The following is a 26060-nucleotide window of genomic DNA, read 5'->3' on the forward strand; positions in this document are numbered from 1 at the left end:
CTTGGTTACGTTGGTAGTTAGCAGTCGTTACTTCCCACATCTAGAATGCTTTTCTCACAGCTTTTTACATGGCCGGGTCAATCTCAACATTTAGCATCATCTCAAATGAGTGTCTCTCAGGTTCGCTTTCCCTGGCCACTGTACTCTCACAAGCACAGACTCTGATTCAAAAAGTGCCTAGAGGATTCCCTCTGTCAAAACTTTGATTATAGTTACCACAGTGGAAAGGTGGGAGAGGGATAATTTGAGACTTTGAGATTAATATATGTATACTACTATATTTCAGAGATAATCAACAAAGACCTCCTGTACAGCACAAGAATTCTGCTCAGTAATCTGTTATATCCTGTATGCAAAAAGAATCTAGGAAAGAATGGATACATGTGTATGTATAAGGGAATTAATTTCCCATACAGTTAATCCAATACTGTAAATACACTATACTCCTATATAAATTAAAAGCTCAATTTAGAAAAAAAACGGTTACCTGTAGAGACCCATGGGGTTCTTTAGACACGCAGGATTCCAGATATGATGCTGGAGATGGCAGAGTGGATGCAGACATCTAGAAATGATATGAGGTTTCATTTTCGATAGGTTTGGTGTCTGCTGCTTCTAGTGTCACCTTTGATTTGCCTTTGGAGGATCTCATACAAGGACTTGGAGACACCAGCTGGGTGTAGTTTCAGGATAAGAGGGAGATGCTAGTAGGAGAGTGAAATCCCAGCTCCCTATCCTTGGGTTGGGTCACATTTGAAGCACAACTTATGTCCCAAGTTCCATGTGAAAACAGACTGTAGCTTCCTTCTCCATGACTTGCATGAAATCAGACCCAGGCTGATTTCATCCTTTGTCATGTCCTGCTTCCCCTGAGACCACACTGGTTTCTCTGGGAGAATTTTTCTTTCTCTTTTTTGGCTGCACTAGGTCTGTTTCTCAGGATTCCTCTATTTGCAGCATGCCGGGGCTACTCTGTAATTTCAGCACACTGTTTTTCAATCCTGTGCTTCTCTTGAGCAGATCACAGGCTCTAGGGCACTCACGCTCAGTAGTTCTGGCCCACCAGCTTAGTTGCCTTGGGGCATTTGCAATATTCCCCAATCAGATCTCAAATACATATCTTCAGCACTGGATCAAAAGGGAAAATACTCTGGAAGGAATTTGAAATGCATCACGTTTATAAGAAAGTTGCATCCATGGCCTATTTATGAGGAGACTGATAGAGGATTGTCTCCTGCTTCAAGCAACGTCCTGAGACCAGGACTGGTTTAGGTTCCCCTCTCAAGTTTTCCTACAGCATCTTGACTGTCCTGCCATGTGGCTTTGTTCTTGCTTGAGTTTCTGAAACCCACACTAGACCACAGCTTCCAGAGGGCAGAGTTGTCACTTGACTCACTTGTAAGTATACATCAGTAGATCTTGTCTCAATTTACCAGACTCTAATGACAAGACAAGGCTAACACAAATATCAGTTATTCTACTATGAGTGTCAGGTTACAGGTTCAACTACTGTAATCAAACCCTAAATAACTTTGTCTTAAATAGATTACAATTTCTATTCTCTTTCATATAATGGTAGTGCAGGTCTCTCCAGAGAGATGGGGACCTACTTCTTCCTTGTCACATCTTCCACCTGTGCTATTTACCTCTGGTCTAAAATGGCTACTCCAGCTCCTGTCATTACATCTGCATCCCAGCTCATGGGACAGAAAATAATACTTCCATTTGGAAGTGACTTATCAACTCTACTAAAATTCCACTGGCCGAAGTATCTTCCATGGTCATGGCAAACCTGGGGGTGGTGGGTCCACAGAAGAGCAGGGAATGTGATCCTACTACAGAGCATTCATGATGAGTAGCATGGGCCATAATCCTTCAGCCATATCCCCGCAATTCATTCTTCTTTGGTTCTCCCCACACAGCTCTCACTCTGTTTTGGCCTGCAGATATGGATACGGATGAGGTTGTAAGAGAGGAAATGGCCCAGGCTGTACAAATATGGTGAAAACAAGAAAGGAAAGAAGATAAGAAAGTATTAAAATGCAAAATCTATAGAAAAACATGCTTGTAAGCATAATTTTGCATTTATACAATTTAGGTATACCTGGGGATTTTTTATCAATTTATAAAATAAAAAATATGAGACGTGAAATATAAATATACTCACTAAACACAACAAAATAAGGCTATATCATATTAAACACATAGTAGTATCAGGATTAACTTTGGATGCACATTGCAAAAAACTAAAACAGCCATAACTTTAGCAAGATAAACTTGATTTTTCTCTCCCACTGAAACAAAGTTGAAGCTGGGCCAGCCAGAGCTTGGGTGGTATCCATCTCGAAGGTTACATGTTTGTCCAATACAACTACAGAAGCTCCAGTCATCACAACTAAAATCAAGACAACAGTTAGGAAATAGGTGGGGAAGGGAAGAGTCTCATCTCTCAGCTAAATCAGCTCCTTGAAGGCAGTCTTCCAAGAAATCCCTCTTCTAGGTCTGCTTGCATCTCAAAGTCACCAGTCATGACTAAGAGCATGGGTGGGCAAGAAACGCAGTCCTCTAGCTTCTGGGCTCATAGCTCTATAACAAATTATTTTCAGTTTTGAAAGAGGAGAGAGTAGATCATTTTGTAGGTAGCCACAAGCACCTGCCTTAAAGAGCAAACCTTTTCTGAATTGATGAGTCTGAATGACTGGGCACAGTGTGGGATGCAGGAGGGAGGAGAAGCAATGAGAAACAGCTAGATGGATCTGGACTGTGCTCCAGAAAAAAGAGACAGTCTTGGCAGTCAAAATCTTCTAAGGAGTTAAGTGAGGATTATACATGCCATGTGACCCAATTTGTTTTGAAAACTGCTTTTCCAACTCAAGTCCCAGATCTCTCTCAGTTCTTCAGCTTCTAAATACCTTGTCTTTGTTACCTCACATTCTGACCTACCTGTCTCACCTCACTTATTTATGTTCACATCACTTCTCCATCTAGTCCACCAGCATTGCAAGGTCTAGTACTGAGGAGTTAGCAATACTTTCTAGAAGTGGGTAGAAACAAAATGACTATTTCTACTTTAGTATTTGTTTGTTCTTATCAAGGTCTTTTGAAGAACTGAGTTGGTTAGAATTATGGAGATATCATGTTTCCTCTAAAATCCCAACAAAGAAAAAAAAATAAAAAATAAAATCCCAAACAAGAATGTGACTTGTTTGTACCTGGAGGGGATGCATTCACTTTTGCATCCATAGTTATTAACAGAACAGTTAGTCCCCTGTATACGAGCAAGTTACATTTCAAAAGGGTGTTCATAAATCCCAATTTCTTCATAAGTCCAGCAAAGTTACTTAGATAGCAAACTAAGAAAATTGGCTATATATTACTGTAGTTCAATAGCTTTATGACACTTTTCACACAAATGATACATAAAAATCAAACACAAACAATAAAACAAACAGTACCTGGATAGAGCATGGAAACCCACATCAGTATTCTTGTCCGGATAATCCCCATGGCAAGAGGAGCCTGCCAGACTACAGCCCATAGGTTGCAAAAGTTAGTTGAGTAACTAAGCACAGCTTTAAAAGCTGTTCTTTTAAAGAGTAGTCGTACCATCTACATCACCACTGCATTTATGCTTCCGTCCAGACAGCATAGGCTTGAAGTAAAAACACTGCACTATTGTCCCCCATGCACTTCTGTACAATAAAATACACAAAGCACATGCACTTGTCTCGGTTGTGCCCACGGCAATGTGTGTCAGATCTGTGAACTAACTGATGTGATTGCACATGCAAATGCACTTTTACATGTTTGAAAATTTTCAACTTGGAGGTCTGTATATAATAGACTCACTACACAGGTTTTCAGTGAACATATGTAGTGAAGTAGCAAGAAAGGAGAGTAAGGCACTGCCTTTTCTTTCCCTTTTTCCATGTATAATGGCCACTCTGAGTGGGAATTCCATTGAGTATAACTGAGGCCCTGTGTATGGGAACATCACTGCAAGTGAAAGAGGACATGGATATCAGGAGGTGGGACAAGACACATGGATGGTTGAAAAGTTCCAGAGGTGCAAAATAGGATTAATCGAGTTTTCACTGGTGTATGTGAAAGACTTGGCAAATATCATCTGGATTTGCTTGTCATGATTTAACTGTGGTTTAGGGGAGCAGACCCTGTTGCTCAGGATGAGCAAGAGAAGAGAAGAAAGAGGAGACTGAACCGTGAAAATCCACCCTGTATCCTGGGTCAAGTATGTCTAATATTGAAGAGGCGTTAATTCCTGTTAATTTATCTGCTCCCTCCTGAGAAGAATTAAAGTAGTAAAAGAGGGAAAGTCCACACTATGCTATCACCTAATTCTTCTTCTGTCCAGTGAACATTGATTTCTAATGCAATTTCTTTATAAACAGAGCATATAATTTTCATGATGGAAGATTTCTAATTTACTTTTGTGACATACAAATTTTTGGGACTGTTCTGTGCCCAGGCACATGGGGCCCTGGAGACTGGCAGGCTCTGTTTCAGCTTCAGAGTGCAGTGTATGGGGATCTGCTCTCGTCTGGGCCCTGGGTTATATCTTCAGTCTGGGTTCACATCTGAGCGGTTAACTCTAGATGGGTTTAATTCTATCATCTTGCTCTTTATCTTCAATTTGTCAAATGATCTTTCTTTCCATTTCTTTTTTTATCTCTGACTTCTTTCTGACTGAGTAGTTTTGTGATTCCCTTTTCTATTGTTTGTCACTTATTAAGAATAACTGTTTTTTCAATAGATTTAAGATCCATGGTATGCATCTTTAACTTGCCTATCTATCATTTTTAATTATGATAATTATCAATAATTATTAAATTATATATTTTTTGTCATTTATCTGGCTGTGTTGGGTCTTAGTCTGGCATGCAGGTCTTCCTTGTGGTAGGGCTCTCTATTGAAGGAGGCGAAGCTCAGTACTTGCAGCATGTAAACTCTATTTGAGACCTGAAGGCTTAGTTACTCAGTGGCATGTGAGATCTTAGTTCTCTGGCAAAAGAACATACCAGCATCCCCTGCATTGCAAAGCAGTTCCTTAACCATTGGACCACCAAGGTTGTCCCTATTTTTACCTTTTAATATATATTACATGTTTATCATTTTGTGTACTGTCTTTCCCCTGTAGATCCAGAGTTCCACTTCCTTTTAAATTCCTTCTGACTAGAGACCTTTTATAAAACATTTATTAGATTGGTCTGTTGGTAGTGATGCAGTCTTGTAGTCATTGTATGTCTGAGTAAGTAATTTTCTTGTTTTTGATATGTGTTTTTCTTGGGTATACAATTCTGAGTCAATTATATTTGTTTCAGCACTCTAAGATGTGGTGCCAGTGTCCTCTGGCTAACATTGTTTCCTATGCCTAATCTGTTGTCATTCCCATTTTTTATTCTACTGCATCTGTTTTTTCTTCTGGTTACATTTCTTTGGTTGATTGTTTTAAACAATGAATTATAATGTGCCTTAGAATATTTGTCATATTTCTTGTCCTTGAATGAAGTGAGCTTCCTTGTGAATGGGTTTAAAATTTCATCATATCTGCAAAATTTTCAGCCAGTTGTTATGAAGTTCTTTCCTCTATTCTCCTTTCACTTCCTGTGGGATTCCAATTACATATATTTTAGTAATCTTTACATATATTTTATGTATATTTAGTTTCAAATCTCTGTGATGTACAATTAATTTTTTCCCAAAGTATTTCCATTCCTATTTTCCATGTCTCTATTTAGCATACTCAATATTCTTCAGTTTCAGGAACATAAGGATTATTGTTCTAGTAAGCATTTTAATGTCTTTCCCTGATAATTATGTAATGTATATTTTAACTGTGTTTTTACTAATTGATTTTTCCCTCATTATAGATAGTTTCATGCTTCTTTGTACATCAGATTTTTTTTCTTTTTAAATGTCTTTATTTATCTTAATTAGAGGATAATTACTTTACAGTATTGTGATTGACCTAGGACAAATACTTTCACAATTCATATGGAAATTTTAAATTGGATATTGGATATGGTCATTTTTACCATTTGGATGCTGGATATTTTTAAATTTTTATAAATTACTCCTGGCACTGTTTGCAAATACTGTTAATTTCTTGGAAACAATTGTATTTTTGAAGGCTTGTTGTTCAGTTTTTGTTTTTGTTTTTGTTTTTTTTTAGCTGAGATGAGGCCAGCATTTAGACCAGGTTTACTCTTCCCCACTAGCAAGGCAATATTGTCTTCAGGGCCATACTGGTGTCATGGGAATATGAGTATTTTGCACGCTGGTTGGTGGGGACACAATTAGACCTGGTTCAATTTGAGACTCAAGGATTGCTCCCTATAATACTAACCAGTACTATCAACTCTCTCCTGAAGACTGGAGGAGTATCCCCTGTACACTGCCACAGTTCTCTCTGTGTAGCTCCCTCCTGTGAACTCTAACTATCTAGAGTCTCAAATCTCTCTTCTTGGGGAGACCATTTGTCCCTGCCTAGTTACCACTTCCATGGATGTGTTGGAAATTATTTCTAGAGTTGGGGCAATTGTAGAACTCACCTTGCTTGCTCCCCCACTCAGGAATCCATTCTCTGCTGCCTGATATTTGATATAAAAAACTGCTCCTTCATTTATCTTGTCTACTTTGGAGTTGTTTGAGACAGGAGGATAAATGTGTCCTTTACTCCTTTATATCGACTAAAATGGAGATCCCCCTGCAAACAGAACTCACTGAATGCCTTGTGAATGCCAGGCACTAACTTCTGTGCCTGGGTGCAGACTTAATCGGGGATATGTGTTGGGGCCTTGGGGAGACCCAGTCTTGCTGGAGAAACAGGCCGATTACAAATAGCATTTGCTATGGGGTATGTTCATTTCAGTTCAGTCACTCAGTCATGTCCAACTCTTTGCAACTCCACGGACTGCAGCATGCCAGGTCTCCCTGTCCTTCACCAACTCCTGGAGCTTGTTCAAACTCATGCGCATTGAGTCGGTGATGCCATCCAACCATCTCATCCTCTGTCATATTCTTCTCCTCCTGCCTTCAATCTTTCCCAGTAATAGGGTCTTTTCTAATGAGTATGTTATTCACATCAGTTGGCTTAACTATTGAAGCTTCAATTTCAGCATCAGTCCTTCCAATAAATATTTATGATTGATTTCCTTTAGCATTGACTGGTTGGATCTCCTTGTAGTGCAATGGATTCTCAAGAGTCTTGTCCAATACCACAGTTCAAAACCATCAATTCTTCATCGCTCACCATTCTTTATGGTCCAATTGTCACATCCATACATGAAAACTTGAAAAATCATAGCTTTGATTATGCTGAACTTTTTCAGCAAAGTAATGTCTCTCGTTTTAAAAATTTTGTCTATGTTTCTCATAGATTTTCTTCAAACGAGCATCTTTTAATTTTATGACTGCAGTCATCATCTGCGGTGCTTTTTGAGCCCCCCAAATATAAAATCTCTAACTGTTTCCATTGTTTCTCCATCTATTTGCTATGAAGTGATGGGACCAATTGCCACAATCTTCATTTTCTGAATGTGGTGTTTAAGCCTGATGTTTCCCTCTCCTCTTTCACTTTCAAGTGACTTTTCTGTTCCTCTTCACTTTCTGCTGTGAGCATGATGTCCTCTGCCTATCTGATGTTATTGATACTTTTCCCAGCAATCGTGATTTGAGCTTGTGCTTCATCCAGTTGGCCATTTCGTATGATGTACTCAGCATATAATTTAAATAAGAAAGGTGACAATGAAACGTTGTTGCTGAACGACTCAATGATTCCGGAATTCTTGGCCTCCAGAGGAAAAGAATTCAATCCAGGGCCAGAGATGAGGCTTGTTTGCTCAGAGCTTTTGTGTAATAACGTTTTATTAAAGTATAAAGGATATAGAGAAAGCTACTGACATAGGCATCAGAAGGGTGCAGAAAGAGTACCCCCTTACTAGTGTTAGCCATGGAGTTATATACTCGCTGATTAGTTATTACAGTGAATCAAAATAATGTCTGGACGTTGTAAATACCTCAATAGACCTACTCCCAGAATTTACACCTTAAGATAACAGGATTAGCCACAAGGTTTTTTTCCAGAGACTTTCCCCAATCAGGATATTTTATTGTTATATAATCCTATGGAATGTAGAGGGATAAAATAGGTTTGTCCTTTCTTCCTCCTTGAGAATGCCAGACACCTCTCTCCTTTGGGAACCTTGGACTTCTTATCCTTGTTTTTTGCCTAGGGATTGACCCTCTCAACAATATACAGCCTTTACGTACACCTTTCCTGATTTGGAACCAGTCTGTTGTTCTAGGTTCAGTTCTAACTGTTGCTTCTTGACTTGCATACAGATATCTCAGAACGCAGGTAAGATGGTCTGGAATTCCAATCTCTATAAGTTTTCCACATTTGTTGTGATTCACATTCAAAAGCTTTTGCATGCTCAATAAAGCAAAAGTAGGTGTATTTCTGGAATTCTCTTGCTTTTTTTATGACCCAGTGGATGTTGGCAATTTGATCCCTGGTTCCTCTGTCTTTTCTAAATCCAGCTTGAACGTATAGAATTTCACAGTTCATGTACTGCTGAAAACTTGCAAGGAGAAATGACTTTGGTAGAATGTGAGATGTGTGAAACTGTGTGGTAGTTCAACATTCTTTGAAATCACCATTCTTTGGGATTGCAATCAAAACGAACTTTCCAGTTCTGTGGTCACTGCTGAGGTTTCCAAATTTGCTGGCATATTGAGTGCAGCACATTAACAGCATCATCTCTTAGGATTTCGCCCTAGGTGAGTGATCACATCATCGTGGTTATCTGGGTCATTAATATCTTTTTTGCATAGTTCATCTATATGTTCTTTCAACCTCTTAATATATTCTGCTTCTGCTAGATCCATGCCATTTCTGGCTTTCAATGGGCCCATCTTGCATGAAATGTTCCGTCCCTACCTCTAATTTTCTTGAGCAGATCTCTGATCTTGCACATTCTATTGTTTTCCTCTATCTATTTGCACTGATTACTTAGGAAGGCTTTTTAAAAATCTCTTCTTGTTCTTCTTTGCATCTCTACATTCACAGGGTATGTCTTTCTTTTCTCTTTTGACTTTTGCTTCTCTTCTTTCTTAAGTTATTTATAAGGTCTCCTCAGACAACCGTTTTGCCTTTGCATTTCATTTTCTTGTGGATGACTTTGATGTGGTATGTAGAGATCAAAAAACAAGGAAAATTGCATCCAGTTCCATTACTTCATGGCACATACTTGGAGAAATAATGAAAACAGTGACAGACTTTGTTTTCCTGGGATCCATAATCACTGCACATAGTTACTGCAGCTGTTAAAAAAAAAAATACACTAGCTCCTTGGAAAATAAACTATGAAAAACCTTGACAGCATACTAAAAAAAAGAGACATTTCTTTACCAGTAAATCTCTATATAGTCAAAGCGATAGCTTTTTCCTGAGGTCGTGGGTGGATGTGAGAGTTGGACCATAAATAAAGCTGAGTAACAAAGAACTGATGCTTTTGAACTGTGGTGTTGGACAAGACTCTAGAGAGTCGCTTGAACTGCAAGGAGATCCAACCAGTCCATTCTAAAGGAAATCAGTCCTAAATATTCTTAATAAGGACCAACGCTGAAGCTGATCCTCCAATACTTTGGCCACGTGGTGGGAAAAGCTGACTCATTAGAAAAGACCCTGATGCTGGGAAAGATTAAAGGCAGGAGGCAAAGGGGAAGACAGAAGAGGCAATTGTTGGGTGGCATCACCAACTTGATGAACGTGAGTTTTAGCAAGCTGTGGGAGTTGGTGATGGACAGGGAAATCTAGCATGCTGCACCCCATGATATAGCAAAGAAAAATGGGCATAACTGAGAGACTGAACTGAACTGTTGTACAGAGGGCAAACAGGGAGCAGCAGAAGCCTTTGGGGAAGGAGGAAGGAACGATTCCTGGATAGCTGACAATGATGTGTCGGCAGCCCGGTTCAAGCTGGAGAAGCTGTAGGGAAGAAATTCTATGCCAGGTGGAGAGAATGGTAAGAGAAAGGCAAGGCGGCAATGCTGGGATTTCCCAGAGGGCAAGATCCCTTTTCTAGTAAATTTTATCAATGATCAAATTTGTTAGATGATTGGAAATATGAGTTTTGTATTGGAAGTGGCAGAGCAATATTGAGTGGAAGGACTGAGGCTAAAGACAAAGCTATAACACTTGGGGCATCCGATGTGAACAGCCAGCTCATTGGAAGAGACCCTATGCTGGGAAAGATTGTAGGCAGAAGGAGAGAAATCAAACGGATGAGATAGTGAGATGCCATCACCGAATCAATGGACAAGAATTTGAGGAAACTCCACAAAATAGTAAAAGACAGGGAAGCCTGTTCTGTTGCCATACGTATCATCACAGAGAGTCAGACATGACTTAGCAACTGAACAATACCAATGAGAACAGAGGGTCCAGTGAAGCCTCTGGCCCGGGTGGGAGTGGAGAAATATTTAGGTAGAGGAGGCTTCCCATTCTCTGGTGCATGTCCTTGAATCCAAGGCTAGGAGCACAAGATATTGAATGTGTTACCAAACATTGTTTTTTAAAAAAAAACAGGAATCTGTTTTTTGCAGGAGTGAGATCTTTGACTGAGTGTGTGCTCTAGATTTTACTGAGGGATGAGGAAGGAAACTGGAGTGGGCTGAGTCTGCAAATTGCAGGTGACCAGCTTCTGGAGGTCGAGACATGTGGTGTGCACTAGGTGGAAAACGAATCCACAAAAAGTGTCCCTTCTGGAGTGTACATGCTTACATATCCGTTTGTTGCAGCAGATTACTTCAGTGGTGTTTTGGGGCAAGCAAGAAATGCATGATCGGTGGTTTGCTTTTGTCAGTTCCTGTGGGTGGTTAGATGAGTCAGTGTCTGGTTACTTCACTGCATGGTTGGAATCATGCTTGGGAAAGAAAACTAGATGAGGTCCACACATATTTCTTCATTAAACTGCAAGCATAGGAAAGTTTCTAAGGCAACTGTAGGTAATTTCAACATGAGGGGCCAAATGGGGACAGTTTCTTTTAACAGGCTGAGATTGGAATGTACAGGTTGCAATAGTTGTTGCTATGACAAGTAGCCATAAGAGCTACTTGTTGCTATGCTGGAGATGTGGGAAACTGACAAGACACCAAAAGCCTTACAACTCTCTCTGCAGTGCAATTTCAGGCTAGAAGTAGTTGGCAAGGAAAGGCTGACAGGTAAGGCTGGGAAGGGAGTAATCTGAGCCAGTAATCATTAGCTCTTGTTGGAGCCCAGAAAACAGAAGCATCAGCTCAGTCAGACATCTGTGTCATGGTTCAGAAATAGAGGTCATTTGGCTTGAATCAATATTTAGCCTTGGGGTTGTCAGCTAGAACCTCTAAACAGAAGATTCCCTTCTCCCCAGGTGGGATGATAATTCATATTTGTTCCAGACTCAGGAACCCAGAAAGCCCTCTCAGTGCCACTTTTTCTCAGCAGGCACACATGCAATCTAGAAGGTGCAATTATCATCATGGTGCCCATTTTCCAGATGAGAAAACTGAGGTTAAGGGATTTGATCAAGTTCACACACCTATGTGAATAGCCAAGCAAAGCCCCAGGGCAACAGTCCTCAATTTGTGTGTTTTTGCTCCACACCCACTGGGAGTGGTGGGTGGTGATCTGGCAGAATGCTTAGGCAGAAGCAAGCAATATTCAGGCTTAAATTAAAAAAGTAAGGAAAACGACTAGAACATTCAGCTATGACGTGAATCAAATCCCTCATGATTATATAGTAAAAATGAAAAGTAGATTCAAGGGGTTAGATCTGGTATCCTGAAGAAATATGGCTAGAGGTTTGTAACATTGTACAGGAGGTGGTCACCAAAACCATCCCCAAGAAAAACAAATATGAGAAGGAAAAGTGGTTGCCTGAGGAGGTCCTAGAAACAGCTGAGAAAATAAGAGAAGTGAAAGGCAAAGGAAAAAGGGTAATATACCCAATGGAATGCAGACCTCCAGAGAAATGCAAGGAGAGGTAAGAAAGTCTTCGTAAGTGAACAGTGCAAGAATTAGAGGAAAATAATAGAATTGTAAATATAGTATATACCTCTTCAGGAAAATTGGAGCTACCAGAGGAACACTTCATGCAAAAATGGGGACAATAAAGGACAGCAAAGTCAAAGACCTACTAGAAGCATTTGAGAGTAAGAGGAGGTGGCAAGAATCCCAAGAGGATCTGTACAGAAATGGTCATAAACTCGGGATAGGGATGATGCTTGGGTCGCTCTTGCAAAGCAGATATACTGGAGCATGAAGTCAAGTGGGCCTTAGGAAGCATCACTACAAACAAACTAGTGGAGGTGATGGAATTCCAGATGAGCTGTTTAAAGCATCCTAAGGAATGAAGCTTTAAAATTGCTGCATTCAATATGCCATCGATTTGGAAAACTTAGCTGTGGTCACAGTGCAGGAAAAGGTCAGTTTTCAACCAATCCAAAAGAAAGACAATTTCAAAGAATATTCAGCCTATCATGCAATTGCACTCATCTTACTTGCTAGCAAGGAAATGCTCAAAATCCTTCAAGCTAAGCTTCAACAGAACATGAACTGAGAACTTCCAGATGTACAAACTGGTTTGAGGAACCAGAGATCAGATTGCCAACATCCATTGGATCATAGAGAAAGCAATGGAATCCCAGAAAATCATTTCTGTCTGCTTCACTGACTATGCTAAAGCTTTTCATTGTGTGTGTGTACCACAACAAACTGTGGAAAATTCTTAAGGAAATGGGAATATTGCCAGGGTCCAGCCTCAGCAGGATCCAGGGGTACCCTCAGGATGAACGGCATTGGCGAGACAGACAGAGAGAGAGAGAGAGAGAGAGAGAGAGAGAGAGAGAGAGAGAGCAGACTGGGGAGTGTGGAGCAGAGTCTGGCGTTGCTTTTTTTTTTTTTTTACTGTAGCTTTTATACCCTCAGTATAGTACATTTCTAAGGGGAGGTGAAAGATAAGCATACAAAGTTTAGGTTAACATTACGTCAGTTTGTCCTTTACGAAACCGGGGTGTTTTCTGCATATTTTTTTTTTAATTTTTTTTTTTTTTTTTATTTTTCAGTGGATTTTGTCATACATTGATATGAATCAGCCATAGAGTTACACGAATTCCCCATCCCGGTCCCCCATCCCACCTCCCTCTCCACCCAATTCCTCTGGATCTTCCCAGCCCAACAGGCCCGAGCACTTGACTCACGCCTCCCACCTGGGCTGGTGGTCTGTTTCACCACAGATAATATACATGCTGTTCTTTCGAAACATCCCACCCTCCCCTTCTCCCACAGAGTTCAAAAGTCTGTTCTGTACTTCTGCGTCTCTTCTTCTGCCCTGCATATAGGGCCATCGTTACCATCTTTCTAAATTCCGTATATATGTGTTAGTATACTGTAATGTTCTTTATCTTTCTGGCTCACCTCACTCTGTATAATGGGCTCCAGTTTTTTTTAATGAACATTTTCTTTCATGGTGGATCTTTGTACATTATTATCTGACCTTGGGGCCTATTAACATTTTATGACCTAGGTGAAGGCAAGGCTGTTTTCTGTAGTCTATTCTTTATTGTTCTATTTTGCCTTGAGTTTAGCAGAAAACAGCAAAGTTGCAGTCCCATGGTATAGCAGGTTGCAACATAGTAGAAATACAATCCTATTAACACAAAGGTCAGTCTTTTTGCAGAAGTTTTCAGCTAAATTTATCTAAAAAAACTTTGCCACACAAAGACTCTGTGGCTCTGGTGAGGGAGCCTCTGTTTTAGCACTCTTGGTTAAAATTAAAAATTATCTTATTGTTTCTACACTAGGGCTAAACTCTTATTTTTCTACATCCTTAACTATATTAACAATGGTTTCCACTGCACAACCTCAGCACCATAACAGCAATAAAACATTGATCAAATAACCACTTTAGAATTACATTTTTTGTGTTTTCTAGTACGACTTTTTCACCCGAACGGCTCTGTGCCTATCAGGGCCATTTTTGTGGTCAGGTTCTTTATGCAGTTCATGATTAAGGTGTTGTGAGCAGTCATGTGCATTAGTACGCATTTGCCGGACAAGCCAGAGTGCCAGCAAAAGGGTTTTAATTGAAATGTTTCCTTCATTCCTGGCCCCTTCATAGGGAACCAGCATCCGGGAGATTTATTAATTATGGTTCTATGTTGGTCTTTATTTAGTGAAAGAGGAAGAGGAGAGCTATCGTCAGGCAACACAAAGATCCACAACAGGACGAACAAGGACAATAGCAAGATGGGGAGGATACAGGGTGGGGTAGAGGACGGGGTCAACCTGGAGGGTCCCTTGTAGCCTGAACAGCCTTGCATTTCAGGTCTTCTCCTCATGACCTGGTCGTGGGTGGGATCTTCCATAATGGCTACCAGCAGAGTACCAGATCACCTTAACTGTCTCTTGAACAGTCTGTATGTAGATCAAAAAGTGGCAGTTAGAATCAGACATGAAACAACTGAAATATTTAAAATTGGGAATGGAGCATGACAAGGTGTATATTGTCACTCCCGTTATTTAAATTCTATGTAGGATACATCGTTTGATATGATGGACTACATAAATCCCAAGCTGGAATCAAGATTGCTGGGTATCAACATCCACAGATATGAAGATGACACCACCCTAATGGCAGAGAGCAAAGAACTAAAGAGCCCTTTGATGAGGAGAGGAGATGCAAAAATTGGCTTAAATCTCAACATTCAGAAAACTATTCACAAAAAATTACTCAGCATTCAATGCATCCAGTCCCACCACTTCAAGGCATATAGATGAGGAAATATGAAAACAATGGCAGTTTTTATTTTCTTGGGCTCCAAAATCACTCTGGACCATGACTGCAACCACAAAATTAAAACACTTGCTCCTTGGAAGGAAGAAAGCTGTGAAAAACCAGGATGGTGTATTAAAAGCAGAGATTCACTTTGCTACAGAGGTCTGTAGTATCAAAACTATGATTTTTCCAATAATCACGTATAGATGTGCTATCTGAACCATAAGAAAGGGTGAATGGTAAAAAAAATGAGCTTTTGGCTGTGGTGCTTCAGAAGAATTTTGAGAGTCCCTTATACAAGGAGATAAAACCAGTCAATCTGAAAGGAAATCAAACTCTGACCCCTGATGTCTCAGCTGAGGCCTCTACTGAGGGCCTCCAGGTGGAAAGCACGGGTGCGTCCACTGTGAAAGTGCCTAACCGTGGCAGCTTCAAGCAAAGAGTTTGTAGCTCCACCCCTGGAGGAAGCTCAGAAAGGCTGAAGGCTCTGTGTACCCTTGGCCCCCCCGATACCTGCATTGCATTCTCCCAGCAGCACTGGAGGCCAAGGAAGGGGCATTCTGGTCCCTGGGGGAGGGGGATGCCTCAGGGATCCACTGGGGCCATCACTTACCAAATAGGACTGGAAAGGGCAGAGCAGGCATATGTGGAAAACAGTTGGTGACTGGGGTGTGGGAACAAGAGGGAAAGAGCTCTGAAGGAACTACCTCACCCAAATTCCCCTGGAGGAGAAGCCCAGTGATAAGATCATCTGAGATGGGATGAAGAGAGTCTATTTCATTACCCCTTAGAATTCCTCTGAATGAGGAGGTGGGGGAGTTGGTGAGTCATCATGAACTCTTCCATGGCCTAGACCATCCCCCAGTCGCTATCCTTGGGGCTGCCTCTCCCCAGCTTCAGTCATGTAGTTCTGGAGGAAACTGAGAATCATGTGTGCTGCTGGGTCAGGGCCAATGACCATGTCAGGCCAAACATAGGACACCATGGCCCCGCCAGGATGGCTGATCTGGGGCTGTACAGGTGATCTGAGGTGGGTCATTCAGAGAACACACTTGAACTCTAATATCTCTGAGCTTCTTTCCTTACTAGGTTGTGCCTTGGGGATATAAAACCCTAGGATAGGTAGCTTGGGCTCCCTCACTAGATGTAGAAGCCTTGAGGAAGAAAGTTGTCAGCTAAGATCATCAATGAAGAGGGAAGGGAAAGAGCAAGGGTGAGAAAGAGAGAACTGATGACTTCTGATTTCTTGGGTCCAGTCACTGAGATCTTTGTATTTGCTCTGATTCTTGTGTCCTGGATTCCCAGAATCATTTCAATGAGTCTCCCTTTCCCTTGAAGCCAGTTAGAGTTGGGCTCCTCTCAATTTTGATTCAGACTTGGTTCTAGATCCTTCACTCCCAAACAGAGAGGCACCCACTTGTTTCAGCACCATTACAGGTGAAACCCTTCATTCTTTACTGAAAATAGGGTGAGTAAACCACCAAATTCAGTTTATCAGCATCCTGGGCAGGAGTGCCCTAAGTGTGAGTGAATGTGTGTTAGGAGTGTCCTTACTGATTGCTGAATCACTCCAAGCGTTTACACTGCCTGTGCCAGGCCAATCCTGTCATTTCCTCGATCATAAACCGAGAAGTACTGCCTCAGGAAGACGTCACCCAGGACCCAGGTCTCTGCAGATGTACTCCCTGGGTTCGCTTCAAAGTTGATAAAGCAGTCGCCGCTAGAATCCTGGGGGAGCAGAGACACACATCAGTCAGCCTGAGTCCTTATCAGCAACTCCCCCCAATATCCAGACCGAGCAGCGTTCTTGGTTTTATTTCCCTCTTTTGGTAAATATCAAGTGGTTTTTTGGTCTTCAGGGCATGTGAGAGTTCATCCAAAGCCAAAAAGGGCCCATACATGTGGCTGCCATGAGGAAGGGTGTGGTGAGTGGAGGACTGGCAATTCAGGAAACAGTGGAATGATAAACAACAAAGTCCTACTGTAGACAGTAAGGGACTATATTCAATATCCAGTGATAAACCACATGAAAGAGAATAAGAAAAAGAATATATATATATATATATATATATATTTTTTTTTTTATGTGTATAACTGAGTCACATTTCTGTGCAGCAGAACTTAAGGTGACACTGAAGATCAGCCACACTTCAATACAATTTTTAGAAAAGAACAAGCGTGTCCCCTGGTTCTCCTCACTCCTTGTTTCTTTCCTCCTGACTCCTGCTCCTTGTTTTCTCTTCAGAGAATGCAGATTCTCCTCCGGCATCCCCAAAATCCAAACTTTATTAAAAAACTTTATTTTGTATTTGAGTATAGCTGATTAACAATATTCTGAGTTTCAGATGGACAATAAATGGACTCAATTGTATGTATCTATGCATCCTGGTCCCAAAAATACCCCTCCCATTCAGGCTGTCATATAACTGAGCGGAGTTCCCCGTGCTACACAGTAGCTCATTGTTGGTTATCCATCTTAAATACAGCAGTGCCCACAACACGTTCTTGAAAACTTAACTCAGTAAATCCGGGAAGCCTCCTTCAGCCCACACTGACCCTTTTTGGTCACTCCAGGCTTGATTGGGTAACTTACTCTGGTTCCCCATTCCCACCTGTCAGTCAGTAGCCCTCATCACCCTTAGAAAGTCCCCAGTGCCCCAATGCAGAGCACCTTCAGATGCCATTTGCATGGAATCCAGTGCAGTGTTGCCTAGAACCAAGCAACCCTCCATGTGGCTCCGTGAGTTTGTGGTTTTAAAATTCCTGAAATTCCCTCTGTTCCTCAAAGCCTTCCTTGAGCCCATCAGCCTGCTATGTACTCCCACAGGGGGCTGACATGAAGCCTCCACGCTGTGCCGGGGTGAGCAGTCGCTGTGCACCATTTATTCACCTTAGTATCCAACATCCCTAACCCGAGTAGGGGTCAGGTACACCAAATCACAAAGGGGACACCTGGCCAGAGCAGGGGAAGAAGCAGCCGAGGTCTAGGGTGACCATGTAATTTATCATCCAAAGCAGGAAAACTTTGAGAAGGGAAGGGAGACTGTTAATTTATGATGGGACATCACCCTGGGATTGTCTCCAGCCATTCTCCTTGTAACATGGCCTATTTCAGGGACTGCTAGAGCTGACTTTCGTGTTCATGCACCTAAGGGTTCAGATTGAACTGAAGCTCTCTGAGGACTGATGGCCTCAGTGTTCCCCTCGCCTTGTGACTCCCACCATGCCAGCATGGTGTGGCGTGTCCACATTTATTTCAGGATGATCAGAGTCCCAGACGGCCCTTTACTCTCAAGTAGTTGGTTCTGTGGGAGGCACTGACCCTGCCACAAGGCTCGGCAGCATCTGCAATGGTGTGATATGGCCTGCAGAGGGCGCCCTCCTCCCAGCAGCAGCCCAGGGGATCCTGCAAGCTCCAGTTTGAGAACCAACCCTCAGTATTGTCCCCTCACCTTGATGGCGTAGGCTTGAGCTGGCAGTGGGTAGTTGATGCCGTTGATGGTGAAGTCAATAGAGGGCAGGGTATTTACCAGAGAACATGAAACATAGTGCTGTTAGAGAGAGAGGGAGAGAGGTTGGCCCTGGAGATCTTTGTTGTGTGTGGATACTGGGAGTGACCCTGGGGCATGAACTTTCACCTCGAAACCCCGTCGCTTGGCACCGAGGAACCTCATGATCTTATCGACCAGTTTTCTTGGGCCAAGGATCGCTGATGCCCCGGTGTCCACAAGGGCCTCACAGCCGCCATAACAAGCAACAGTCTGTCCTTCCATGGAGATGCTGAGAGACAGTGGAACAAAGTCGGCATTGAGGTCACTCTGAGTCTCCCCAGAGCTGCTTCCTTCCCGACTGTCTCCTAAACAGTCCTTTGTCTCTTGCCCTGACTCTCTTCATCTGCTCTCGACACGGCAGCTCCCTTGACATGCTTGAATGCAGTACTTGAATACACCAGGATCTTTTTACCTTGACACAAGCTGGCCTTCCTTCCTAGAAGACTCCCCTCTCCTTTAACTAGCAAATGTCTTCTCATCTTCCAGATTCCGGCTTAATTGTCATGGACTCAGGGAAATCTTTCTGGCGGTGTTTATCAGTCTCCTGTCTTTGTCACTCTCTGTAGACCCTTCCCCACGACGAGCATGTACCAAAGTCACAGTTCACTAAGAATGTGTGTCATTTCTGTGCATCTGCCTTCTTAGATGTGAGGGCGAGTTTTATTCTCACTGCCTCCCTACAGTGCCTGGCACACAGTGGATGCCCAATGTTTGTCTGTTCCATGAGTGAATGAAGACTGTGAAAATAATGGGAAACATCTAGAGAGCTGTATCTGGTAGGGAACAAAGAATGGGTGGAACACAGAGAGAAGATGGAGGTTCGCAGGGGCAGCAGATTCTCATAGTGGAGAGAGAGAGGGGCTCCTCTGGGAGAGGGAGTCTCCCATCACTGCCCCTACAACCAGCTCAGATCCTGAGATCCTGGCCAGGAATTACATGGTTAGCCCAGGGAAACTCCAAAAGAGAGCTCAGCTTTTGTCTGAGGGTATCACACAGAATTCTATCAGTTATTGTCTCTTGTCCTCAGGTCACTCCTGAATCCCACCTTTCTGATTCTCTCAGTTATAGCCCCTGCCCCACTCTGTGCCCAGGGATGTGGGGTGTCTTTTTTATTAGCTGCTTTCACGTCTTAAGACTGCAGCCAACCTCTCTCCACTACTGGGTAGCTTCTCCATAAGGAGACGAGTTTTCCCCATTTGCTGAGGACTTTCCCTGTTTGTAAACTGAGACTTATCTGTACTGAGAACTTCCTTGATCCAAGGTAGCCATGGACAACTGGTCATCTTATCATAACGCTGTCCAGGCTGGTGAAATCCTCCCTGGTCCTGTTCACCACACTGCAGAGTCCTCTGACCATGCTCCCCACCTCACAGGGCAGCGAGTGCAGCACTCTCCCAGCTGCACAGACCTCTCTGGACCCTGTGAGGACCCTGGTGAGAGCCCTGGTCAGGAGGCCTGTGGATTATGAATCCATGGGCTGTTTGTGTATCTATGTGCTTGTGTGTTTGTTTGTATGTGTCTCTGTGTGTGCTTCTGTGTCTCTGACTAGCTATGCATGATTATATGTGTCTTTGTGTATGTGTATATGTGTCTGCTTGTGTGTTTCCACGTGTCTGTGTGTCTCTCTGTGTCATTGTGGGTGGTGTATATGTTTGTGTGACTATGTGTCTGAGAATCCATTTGTGAGTGTCTGCCTGTGTCCATGTGCAGATGTGGAGCATCCCTTGGGCTGACGTTCAGAGGGAGAGGCTTACCGGTTCATGTGGACACGCCAGTCGCCCGCTTGGATCAATGGTACCCAGTTGAGCACTCCCTGGTAGTAGGATTTATCCACCCCACCAAACATCACCACACTGCCCTCTGGCTTGCTCCTGTAGAGAGACGACAGCAGGGGGATCCTTGAAGGATGATAACAACCGCACTGTCTGAGAGCTTTGCTTCTCCACCCATCAAGGCCCTAATAAGGTCCTCATTGACGGATGCAGAAATCGAGGCTAGGAGTGATTGAGAACCAGACTGAGGTTGGTTACTGGCTAATGAGTGGCACAGAGGAGGTAAGAAGCTGAGTCACCTGGCTGGGCTCCACCCACTATATCTTGTGAAGATGCCCTGAACCTGTGACCTGAGAGCTCAGACACCCTTAGAGGACATGGTGCTGAAGCATTTTGTCTTTCCCCTTGTCCACTTTGTCATTTCTCCAGAAAATCGAGACCTGGGAATGCTAAGGGTGTGGGATCAGGTCACACAGAGTTGGCTCCACTAGCCTGTGACCTCTAATGTCCAAAGGGCCCCACACTCAGAAGGGACCCCACAGCTGCTCTCCCTATCTTGAAATGCCTAACGTTTCTTGAACAAGTGCCCTGCACTTTTTGTGTGTGTCGTACAAATTCGTTTTTCACTGGCTTTTGTAAATTGGGTAGCTGGTACTGGGCTCGCAGTGAAATGCTAATGAGGAAGGAAAGCTACCCACCATCCTTCTCCTTCCTTCTCAAATTCATAAGGAAATCCTAATGCCTTTTCCTTCAACTTGTTTCCTGTTTGCTCTCATTAGCCTTCCTCCTCACTTATCCCCCTAGACCAAGTTACTGATCTTGAGCCCAGGAGCAGGGTTATTTTCCAATAAATCGTTATTTCTAAAAGCAGTTGGTGAAGGCAGATAGGGGCCTGGGGCCATAGTTACCTTGGGTTAGATTATCTCTCAGGATATTTCTTTATCAAGTGTTCTATATATTTCATGCAACTGAAATTACAGCTAATTTGGAGAAACTGATTGTCCATCCCAGACTTACTTGCTCAAGTAGAAGGCAAAAACCGGCTCAGAAATGGCACCTTGATTCTTCAGGTTGTCAAAGATGGGTATGCCTCCAGTGAAAGATAAATTGGGGTAGTTCAAACCCAAGATGCCATCTAAAGGCATTCCTTCAAACCCGGATTGCTCCATGCTTAAACCAAATGGCTGGTCAGTACTTACAAGGTCCCCAATCTGTGGGAGAGAAGAGTGTTCCCCCTTACAGATACATGAAGTGGGGCTAGGACTAGGCTGGGGTGCATTGCCATTAGATCCTCAGAGAAGAATTGAGGCTGGGCTGTGTCTTTGGTGGACCTCACACAGTTAGACCAAACTGGGAGTGGAATTTGGGTTCCATTTGAGAGAGCCTATGAATTTTAAAACATCTGCCCCTCTGAAAGACACCACCTGAGTAAGTCAAATTGGCCTCATGGCTTCTGTACAGGTGGGACAACCAAGAGTCAGGCCAGGACCCATCGGTGCCCCCTTGTGGACAAAATGCGCCGAGAGCAAGGTAGCCTTCTCTTCGGCATCACTGTGACCTAATGACAAGAATGGACTGCTTTATCTGTAAGGTACTGTGAATTCTGCATCTGTCCAGGAAGACAGAAGCGGAAAACACAATCTTGCTTGCAGGGATCTATGAAATTACTGCCTGGGAATTTCACTTTTGGGGATATGTGTGTCTTTGTGTGAGTGTATATGAGAGAGAAAGAGAGAGGGAGGAACTACTCAAGTACTTTGGGGGTGGCAGGCCTTAAGTTTTGTTGGACTCTCAAAGGCCCCCTAGAGTGAGAACTCATTTATGAGGCCCCCTAACTTCTCAGGCCTCCAGTTTCCCAGTTTCTGGATACCTGAAGCCCTTGACTGCTCCAAGGGTTCCCAGATCAGATTTATCCTGTCCCCAAACACCCCACAGCATCTTCAGTCCTGAAAAGCCAGCCGAGCTCCACTGTTTGCCACATGTGTGTCCTCAGCAAGGCCCTTGCTGTCTGCACCTCAGCTTCCTCATATGTCTCATGAGTTAATCAGAGAAACTGCTGTGTGGGGTTGTCAGGACTAAACCAGTTATCACCTGAAAGTGCCAGGAACAGTCGGAGAATATAAAAGTGGGTGCCTCTCCCCCCTCTTTGTGCTCCCAGCAAAATGAACCTTGAACTGCTCATGGGCAGAGAAGCTGCAAGTCCCCATCTCAAGCCACTCTCTGGGTTAGCTAAACTGTGTGCTCGTGTGTCACCACGGGCACTGCCTCTCCAGGGACAGGATCCTATGGGTAAGATGGCCAATATCTATGGGAGTTAGGCTAGGAAGGGTCCTGCCAGATGGTCCTGTATCTGTTTTGCAAGCAGTGGTCACTCCATAGCCAGTCCTGACTCAGCATTTGTTACACTGTTACCCGAACGGTGTCACGACCAACAACTCCCTCCATGGTCCCAGAACCGTATATGATGCTGAAGGTCTTATTGGTATGCCGGTAGGTGGAAGACTCATTATGTCTGAAGATAGCGTGTGAGGCTGCAGACACAAGAGATAAGTGTCATCAGGTGCCAAGGGTGCAAAACAGGGTGGCAGGGCAAGGGAAAGATGGTCCAGGTAAGGGGTGTCTGTACTCACAACAGGTTGGGCTGGTGCAAAAGAGGGAGGGCACCCACAAGTCAGATGATGCTGTGTCAAAGACAACCTGGAATTCCTGAGGGGGTGTTCCAATGGTGATGTTACCCACATAGACCATCTACAGGGAAAAGGAGGGAGTAGGTTAATGCAGAACTGGCTATCCTATATTCCCACACTCATGCCTCCCTCTGGATGTCACATATCTCTTGAGATCACTTTCTAACCACTTCGCAGCTCACTGATGTTGCTCCCAGAGGTACCTGCGTTTGAAATATTTCTCATGTGCTACATGGTATGCAGGATATTGACTCTATGACCAGGGGTTGAACTGGGACCTCCTGTGCTGGAAGCACAGAGGTATAACCAGTGGACCTCCAGGACCACTAGACACCCAGAGAAATCCTGGTGCCTTCATTTGAGAAGTTCTGTAATCTCTACCAACCCAGCCTTAACACCCCCTTCTCCAGGACGTCCTTCTTGATCAACCTCAGCCACTCCCTCTAAACTCAGAACACATCCAATCAACACCACATAGGTGACCCTTTCATCTGACATCTATTTACTAATATGCCTGCCTCTCCGACTGGCATGAGTATTCTTGAAGACAAAAGAAGCCCTTTTTCTAATCTAAAAACAATAACCACAGTGTTAGATACTTAAGGCTTTACACGGAATACGGGTTCAGTATCTTATTACAGCTTTGGTTCTTGCTTTTGTGGAAACTGATATCCTCGGCCTGGGGATTCACAATTGCTTTGCCGTTGGTTCTACCATTGATCAGTGATGGTTCACTCTTCATCTGTAACTGACTGACTCACTTATTTCAGAAGGAACAATCTCCCTCAAACTAATGACACATCTGTGACACAGATATGGATATTTACCTGCTACCTGGGAGTTGCCGAGCGCAGTCGCAAAGACCAACAGTTCAGGATGAGAGTGTGTTCTCCTCTGGGTTGGGTCCCTGTTTTCCAGTGTTTCTGCCTCCTGCACGATCCCCAACCCCACATCCCACCTGGCATTTCCATATGAGACCTGGTGCTCGGCTAGAACGCCAGGGGGCGCTGTGGAGCACTATCCCCCCAAATACTCACATCCTCGATGTTTCTCAGGGGGTGAGTAGCTATATTTGAGCCAGGAGAAGAAGTCTGGTACAGACTGTAAGCATGTTCCTTCAGGAAATTGTTCAGCATATTTTTTTCACTGCGGGTTTTTCTCATGATCTTCACTCTCGTTAGAGGTATACTTTACCGAGCATTTGGCAAAGAAAACAAAGAAGGTACAATTAGCTGTCAGTGTTAAGGTAAAACTGTTGTTGTAATGGCCCTGTGCATTTTCTAATCATTTTTATGAGGCACATTATTATCAGAATTTCATGCATTTACAATAGCAAAGACATAGGTTTGATTACAGGTGCTGTCCTGCATTCTGGGATAAGCCATATGACCATGTGGAGTCTCAGTCTCCACCTCAGTAAAATGGCGGAATGTAGCAATACAAACCCTCCAAACAGAATATGTTGGTGATAAGTGAAGTGATGGATATAAGGTACCTGATAAATAGGAAGTCTCAACAATGACAGGCATTAGCATTGCTGTTGCCATCCCAATGTATACTTCTCATAGAACCTCAAGGAAGAGGTAGAAGGGGGACTCTCATGCTCTTATACAAGGGAGCAATTTGAAATGCAAGAAGTTACTGAGATTGCTGTGGTCACACTGCTTGTACGATATAAAATTGTATATAAAACAGTGTATCATTCTCCAAGTTGAAAGAGAAGAGGGAATTGAAATAAGAATCCAGGAGATAGGAAATAAATAAGGGAAATTCAGAGGCTTGAGAAGGAAGGATGAGTCAAATGAAAAATTAAAAGAAAACAGCACAGAGAGAAATACACTCACAGAGACTTCCAAAGAGTTGAAGATGTAAATGATAGTGATACAGAGATGCAGACATAGACATATACACACTGAAGTAGACAGGGAACAAAGAGTACTTGTTGAATAAAATGTAGAAAATTCTATTCCACAGGACTTCTGCATAGGCTGTGCCCTGAACAGTTGTAAGGAGTTGGATTTTCAATAGGTCATGACTGGACCCCAAGAGTTGTGCAACCATGCAAATCTACACCAAGACCCTTGGGATCCACAGTTCCTAAAGCAAGGTACTTATCAATAAGTAAGGGTTGAACTTTAAGACTGTCAGGGAAATATTCATTCCCATCTAAACCTGATGGGTTGAAGAATAATCAGATGAAAAGAAAAATCCAAGAAAGGAACATGATGCATCTTACAGTCCCCATACTTACTTGACTATGCACTCTGAGAAGGCCACCAGCTCGAGGAGCACAAGCCACTTCATGCTTCTTTCCTGGCTCCAAGTACTCAGGGAAGTTCGGGTTCTTAGCATGTAGTGGTGACTGGGAGCCCCTAATTATATATGCTCTGCCATGCCCTCGTTTTCCCCTTTACGCCACTAATAGATCTGATAAAAACACAAAGCTTTCGATAAAATCTTTATCTTCCTCAGTGTCCTTGGCGAGTGGACTTTGAAGCTTCTCAGAATGCAGACAATTGAACTGTAATCTCTTCCTTGAATCTTGGCTGGAAATTCTAACTGATCTGCATGGACATCTCAGGAGACAGAGAACCTTGCCTACTTGGAGATAAAACTGCTAAGAACATCATGAAAATGGTAACTAGGGGCATACTCGACATTCATGGTTTCATGTCATCTTCTTAGTGAGTTGATGAGATATGCATTGCTGTCTTTGTTGGAGAGAAGATTGCTAGGAGGATATGTTGTCAAATGGCAGTGAAGACTTCAGGGACAGCCCAGGGACCCACAACTGGCCTTAGGTAGTGGGTCTAATGGCAAGGATCAGGGGCACTTCCGATGTCAGTCTGCATCAAAGTTTAGGGTAGAGTAGTAGCTCAATTGCATGGGTTTCAGTATTGGAAAAAATGTCATATTCATCCACAAGATATTTTATATCATCCAACAAATGTACATGGAAGAGTTCTGTGCTGGGTTCTGGGTTAAAGGCTTCAAAGTCAAAGATGATCAAGACAAAAGTATTCTTTATCTTAAGAGAGCCAGCAGTCTAGTTCTCACAAACTCATGGCCCCAGGAGGCAAGAGAAATTATAGTATGACTAGGTGGCCATGCTGGACCCTGACCCCTGGGAGCTGCCTTTACTTCACTTCAACCATGCTGAAAAGCAGGCTTGTTGGCCATGTTTTCAAGAGAATCAGAAGTTTGGATATTTAC

At 43.0% G+C, this 26060-nt stretch overlaps 1 protein-coding gene across 1 annotated transcript; it reads right to left on the bottom strand.

Annotated features, from left to right (window-relative positions):
• Positions 1-16415: 16415 nt before the first annotated feature.
• LOC136168797 (pregnancy-associated glycoprotein 1-like) lies at positions 16416-25199 on the bottom strand. The gene is made up of 9 exons (XM_065936499.1): positions 25099-25199; positions 23885-24035; positions 22791-22908; positions 22573-22691; positions 21178-21371; positions 20143-20259; positions 18476-18617; positions 18290-18388; positions 16416-16565 (listed from the first exon to the last, which is right to left on the bottom strand). Exons 1-9 carry the CDS (start codon positions 25197-25199, stop codon positions 16416-16418), a joined length of 1191 nt encoding a protein of 396 aa, XP_065792571.1.
• Positions 25200-26060: the final 861 nt, after the last annotated feature.

The sequence above is a fragment of the Muntiacus reevesi genome, chromosome 5 (assembly GCF_963930625.1).
Source record: "Muntiacus reevesi chromosome 5, mMunRee1.1, whole genome shotgun sequence".
In the NCBI taxonomy this organism is placed as follows: Eukaryota; Metazoa; Chordata; class Mammalia; order Artiodactyla; family Cervidae; genus Muntiacus; species Muntiacus reevesi.

Excerpts from the sequence above, each read along its gene's own strand:
- LOC136168797 (XM_065936499.1), bottom strand. The coding sequence starts at position 25,199 with ATGCTAAGAACCCGAACTTCCCTGAGTACTTGGAGCCAGGAAAGAAGC. Across the intron at positions 24,036-25,098 it reads TTCTCAGAGTGCATAGTCAA|TATACCTCTAACGAGAGTGA; the intron begins GTAAGTATGGGG and ends TGCTCGGTAAAG. Across the intron at positions 18,389-18,475 it reads CCAAGCGACGGGGTTTCGAG|CACTATGTTTCATGTTCTCT; the intron begins GTGAAAGTTCAT and ends TCTCTCTAACAG.